The 6,162-nt window shown below is 45.6% G+C and overlaps 1 protein-coding gene across 1 annotated transcript; it reads right to left on the bottom strand.

Moving 5' to 3' along the window:
• Positions 1-5,279: 5,279 nt before the first annotated feature.
• On the bottom strand, positions 5,280-5,615 carry F5J12DRAFT_729107 (uncharacterized protein; the record flags this gene model as incomplete). The annotated part of the gene is made up of 1 exon (XM_051741937.1): positions 5,280-5,615. The coding sequence occupies one exon, from the start codon at positions 5,613-5,615 to the stop codon at positions 5,280-5,282; it is 336 nt and encodes a 111-aa protein (XP_051594319.1).
• Positions 5,616-6,162: the final 547 nt, after the last annotated feature.

The raw sequence follows: 6,162 nt of genomic DNA, 5'->3' as shown, positions 1-6,162 counted from the left end.
GCGATGGACTGTTTGGTTCTCCATTTTCTCACATGTACATACATATGTAATACACACTTTAGCAGTACCTGCACAACTCATCGATGAGTTATACCACATGTTCAGTGTACCACATGAAGAGATCCACAGGTTGCTCTGACTACCCTCTGCTGGTTTGCCCATTAACCAAGCTGAAAATGATACCAGGTCATTCCATTGGCAACCAAAGTGTGCACTTGCTTCATATTTCACCTGGCTGCTGTGAAAGATGGCAAATGCCAGTGGTCCAACAATATCTTTGAACCTGCACAGCACCTTTCCATCTATTGCCTTGGAAAATTGTGGATGCAGCTGGTCATTAAGTTGGGGGACATGGCATGTCCAGCATACCTTGACATGCCAGGCCTGGTACTGCAGTTGTTTCCTCCATGCCACATAGTCACCCCAATTGCCCAATGGGCAGCCAATCACCTGATGGGTGGATGACCCATCTGACTCCCCTTCCAAGACTTTGTACATTGGGCAGATGCCTGCATATGACTGCAGGGCTTGGAGTATCCTGTCTGTCATTTTGTTGGTCTTCTGCTGATGTGTGGACATGGCTGCTTGTTAGAATGATGCTGGTTGCTGTGATGTCAAGGGTATTGGTGTCATTGTTGCCTGCAGGATCCTTGCCTTGGGCAACTTTGCAATGGGTAGTATGCCAGTTGGACCATGATTTGGATTTTTTTTGCAGACACAACATGGTTGGTTTTCTGCTAGTTGTTGACAACTTGTGCCAGAGCCATCCATGAACTGGGTGATCCCAAATCAAAGACACCACTTGAGACTGATGAAGAAGTGTTCATACATGGCCCATTTGTTTTCATACATGATCCTGTCTCCTGCATGCTGGGCTGTGTGGTGTGTGTGGGGATCAGTGCAAAGCACTTGGCTGGTCAACCATCTTTGCCAGCTCATCCTTGGCCTTGGACAAACTTGAGCATCTCAAATGGTCTATCTATATGGATGACCAGTCACATGTGAGGGTAGTCATTGCCTGTGCTGAATGCTGGGGTAGCCACCATGACTTTCTTTGTTCCTCTCTGCCATTCTTCATATGCCTGTTGCAAATTTCTTGGGCATGTGATAAGAACCTTATAATACATGTCAAGGGTGGCTGTTCACACTTCCATTATAAGCCATGCCAATGCCACCCATGTGTCATTGAAAGATTGCCAAAAATGGGTATTTGTACATAATATTTCACACATTTGCACTATATCTTAGATAAAATATCACATATTTGCTATAATCTAGCCAAACCTGACCATTATAATGGCAAGTGGTCCTTTACATGCTGCTTACAATGGGGGCACATGACAATGGACCAAATAAATTTGTGACACCATGTGCCACTGTGCATCTGTCATCTTGTCCTTGTTGCCAATGAACAAGGCCAAGACTGTGGGATGTTCCTCTAGAGTCCATATGGTATGTTTGTGTAGTCTCACTACACAGTTGCTTGCTGGCTTTGGTATTTTACTTTGTTTGTGATCCTGGCAAGCCACTGCTCTGCCATGCTGCGGAGTTTGTATTTTGAACTGCTCCAACAATGATGGATAGTGAACCCCTGGAACCCCTCCTACTGATTATTGCAGCACTAGCAATGCTTGTCAGTGAGTCTTGCCTCGAGCTAGTGACTGAAGATATGCCCTCCAATAAGGATTGAGCCAACCGGACTGAGGAAGAGAAAGAGGCCCTTGTCGCTTTCTTTGTCGACAAGAAAATCGCTGGCAAGATGGGCGATGGGTCGTTCAAGTCTGCCACTTGGAGTGTGGCCACTGCCCACATAAACAAGAAATTCCCAAAACAAAAAGGTGTGATGAAGACCTCTGATATGTGCAGAGGGAAGCTCAGTAATGTGAGTATCCTGTTCCCTCCCCAGCGCCTGTGTAGCCTCATCAATCATTATTGGTACAGCTCAAATCCATACTGAGGGATAACAACTTATGGCGAGGTCATTCTGGAAAGCATTGGGATAATGAAAATGGGGTGAATATTATCTCTGAGAGTGAGGAAAGTGACTTCAAGGAGTGGTTAGTGGTACGTGTCCATCATCTTGGGTCCATCGCTTGACATCGATAACATCCATCGACAGGGCTGACCCAGGAATGCTATGCACCAGTTTAAAAACGTCAATTGGCCCCTGCTTATGGCGATGGAGTTGCTGTTTCCAAATGACCAAGCCTGTGGTATGCATGCCTACCATCCTATGACTTCTGCAGCATTTGTATCCAGCACCAGTGGTCCTGGCCTCTCCATAAACCCATCTAGCCATACCTCCAGTGATCCGGTGATGACCCCATCCATGTCCTCTGCCACTTTACAGTTCGTTACTCCTCAGGTTGGAAGCTCTGCCGGCATCATTGAAGATGATGTGATTGATCAAATGTCCATCGACAAGGTAGCTCCTGCTAACAGAATGAATGTGCAGTCCCAGCTATTTTCAACACAATGTAATCCACCCATGCTGACTCTCGCTTCCCCTATGATGTTACTTAGCTCATATCCCCCCTCAACTACCAGCTCTATGCCATCAAGTAGGAAGTGTACACATGCAGACGCCAACCCTGCTTCACCCTCTGCTGAAATTCCATCGGCACAAGCTGCACTCCAGTCACTCTCTATCAAGGATGATGCAGAACACTCTTCAAAGAAGTCAAAGAAGAGCAAAGAAACATCCACACCTGCTTTACTCGTTGGTGTACAGGGTTCCCTTTCATACCTTGGGTCTGTTATCAGTTCATCATCTGCAGTTGCTGCACAGCAAAGGCATACTGAGCGTATGCATGCTGCCATGGAGATGCTCGCATGGCAAGATGACAACCTTCCCTTGTTAGCTAAGATGGCCCTGATGGAAGCATTCTGTATGGATGGGGGGGCGATCGATTTATACCTCATGTTGGATGATAAAACCCTTCGTAGAAACTGGATTCAGACTTGTCTTCATAACCAGAAACTCATTCCAGATGACCTTGTGTTGTAGTACCTCCATCATATTTGTATCCCTGCTCACAATTTATCTGACCCAGTGTTTTGTTATGCAAAGAATGATCCAGAGATATTCATTTAGAAAGTGAGAAAAGTGTACATAAAACAATCTCTATGATCAAGTTTGCCCTCACTTCCACAGATACTCCTGGTAGTCATGCCACATTGCCTCAGCAATAGAATCGTGCAATGCCCTGGCTGATAATTCTTGAGGGTCATTGTCTCCCTTGTCATCCCCTGATAGTGTGCTTTCTTCTTGCTCGATGTCACCAACTTCCCCAGTACCCTCATCACCTCCACTATCCCCCTCTGGCATTTCTCCATCAGCATCTGGATCCCATTTGTGTGACATAATTAAATTGTGGATAACACATAGGGTGACAGGAATGAGCACCTGGATCTTGATAGGATATTCTGGAGGGAGAAGAAGAATTCAGAAATGATGCTTGATGACACCAAAGATTCGTTGGACAACATTCCGTGCAGACAAGTGATGCAAATTGAAAAGCTCTTCTTTGTTTGCAGGCCTGTAAAATGGGAAGTAAATGGATATCAATCACACAGTAAATGCATACCTTAATGATGCTTGTCGCCACTCTGCCAGGTGGTAGCATGTGTGGCAGTAAGGTACGAGGACTCCTTCTGACAATGGGAAACCAGCATCACCAAGGAGATACTTTCCTTGGGGAATATCGAGGCTTGATGTGCATGCTTCCTGGGAAATTTGTGCATCCATAGCCGAACCCTCCCAGCCAGTCAATACATAAGTGAAATTCATGCCAAAATCACAGGCAAACATGCAATTCTGGGACATGGTGCCCTTTCAGTTGTGGTATGCGGCACAGTCATGAAGTGGCAGGGAAGTGGGAATATGACTGCCATCAATGGCACTGATTGCATCCTTGAAGTACAGCCAGAACCTATGACTCTGCATGATTTTTGGGTGGACAGTAGTAGTTGAAGAAGTGAATGGGAGTGATATGTGCTTCGAATAGAAGGGTTCAGAAGCAAAGATTGTAACCATTTTGTGGAAGTATCTAAGTACAGATGCTGTTAGAAATGGGTGTGGAAAAGCAAATCAAAACATACCTTGAGATTGTATCATTGGATCTCTGAAAATGTTCTCCAACATGTCTGATTGGTAGGCCAGTGACACACATATACAAAAAAATTGTGAGTTGTTCTTCAAGAGAGGTGTGCTTTGAGGCTTGGTAGCTATGGTTGTGGAGTTTGAGAGTAATTTCTTTGAATGTGTGTATGCTCATACCTAACTCACAATGTATATGGTCTGGGTGACCAAGGATCAGTTCAACCAACCAAGCCTCTCCAGAAAGCGCAGATGTGTGGTATGGCCGTATATTCTTAGGGATCTCTCCAGAGAGGAGATTGACCATTAGTTTGGTAAGAATCTGGACAATGACAAGGACCATCTCTCATATGAGCTCTCATGATTGATGTGCTTCTTCATTGTCCATGGCTGCATGCTGAGCATTGATCAGCAATATGAGCACAATATGAGCATCGCAGCTGGCAGTCAACTTTCAATTTCCGACCATTCTTACTAATCACCCAACATATCTCTGTAGAATTGTCAAAGAGTGTAGTGAGACTATGCAAGCATACCATACGGACTCTTATCAGAGGGCATATCTTCAGTCACTAGCTCGAGGCAAGACTCACCGACAAGCATCGCTAGTGCTGCGATAATCAGTAGGAGGGGTTCCAGGGGTTCACTATCCATCATCATCGGAGTGGTTCAAAATACAAACTCCACAGCATGGCAGAGTGGTGGCTTGCCAGGATCACAAACAAAGTAAAATACCAAAGCCAGCAAGCAACTGTGTAGCGAGACTACGCGAACATACCATATGGACTCCTATGAGCTTCAGACCAGCAGCAATGGATGATATGGATACTAGTCCTCCATCTTCTTCCCTCCAGCTTTCCAATTCCTCCTGTGTGATCTGCACTGTTCAATCTTGAATCATGGTTGGGTTGATCTTTTCCAGGTAATAGATGAGCTCTGGTCTGTTGGAGGACTGCCTGAAGATCTGCACAGTAGAAAGGAGATTGAAAGTTGCCTTGAGCTCAGGTATGAAAGAGGGGGGGATGGTTGTGCTTAGCAGGACCAGCTGTGATTCTGTGATGTGGACCTGGTATATGTTGTCAAGGTGCTGTTGATAGTTCCAAGCAGTCATGGGTATGTGTGCCTCATTGAACACAATGTGCACAATGGTCTTCTTCAATGACAGCATCATCACTGCATGTCACCAGTTGCTTGTTTGAGCCTTGTCTGCTGATGTCAGGATGAGGTTATGAACTGTGTTCAGCTCTTCATCTTGCCCTCCCTGGTACAGCTGATAGGGTACATCCATCTGTTGTAGATGGTGTTCATAGTCCATGATGAGAGAGTTGAGGGGTAAGACAAGAATGGTTGCCATGTTTTCTTCCATGATGCTAGGGACTATTGCAAGCATGGATTTTCCAGCACCAGTGGGTAGCACTGCAATGATGTCTGTAGTGCCTTGCAGGACTGCCATCATGGCCTCCCACTGTTGGGTAGATTGCCATGTCACTGAATCATTTGCAAGGATCTGGCTCATGACCTGCAGAGCCCTGTCCTTGATGGTCAGCTTTGGCACATTCACAACATGTCCATGAGTTGTGCCAGCATTGAATCTTTTGCCAAGGCCCTGATGGTATTCTTCATCAAATGTGGGTCAGTTCCTCATTGTTGATATATATAAATGCACATTACCTTTTCCCTGGTGAATACTACCAGGTCTCTGTGATGCATGCTGTTCTGTCACAACTTGTCAATGAGTTATGCCAATGTTGCTGGTAGGCTCCTCATCTTCACTAGAGGTGGGGACTGGGCTTGGTGTATGTGTAGTGTGAGATGGTCCTGGGGTCAAAATGAATGAACTTTTCATTCCCAGACTCAACATTATGCTCCATACCTTTTCCCTTGATTTCATCTGAATCCCTGGTGTCATTTGTCTCCCTCTCTTGTTCAGATGCAAGACTTGGCTCCCAGTTGTTGTCACTGAGTTTGTCATCACTGTAACATTGGAACTTGCCCATGTCATCTTCTGAGAGGACCCTGTGCCTGTGCCTGTGCCTGGTTGTTGAAGGACTGGCATCTGCTTT

This window comes from Pisolithus orientalis (genome assembly GCF_024613125.1).
Source record: "Pisolithus orientalis strain OTSU chromosome Unknown F5J12scaffold_110, whole genome shotgun sequence".
Classification (NCBI taxonomy): Eukaryota; Fungi; Basidiomycota; class Agaricomycetes; order Boletales; family Pisolithaceae; genus Pisolithus; species Pisolithus orientalis.
This window is presented reverse-complemented; position numbering and strand designations above follow the sequence as displayed.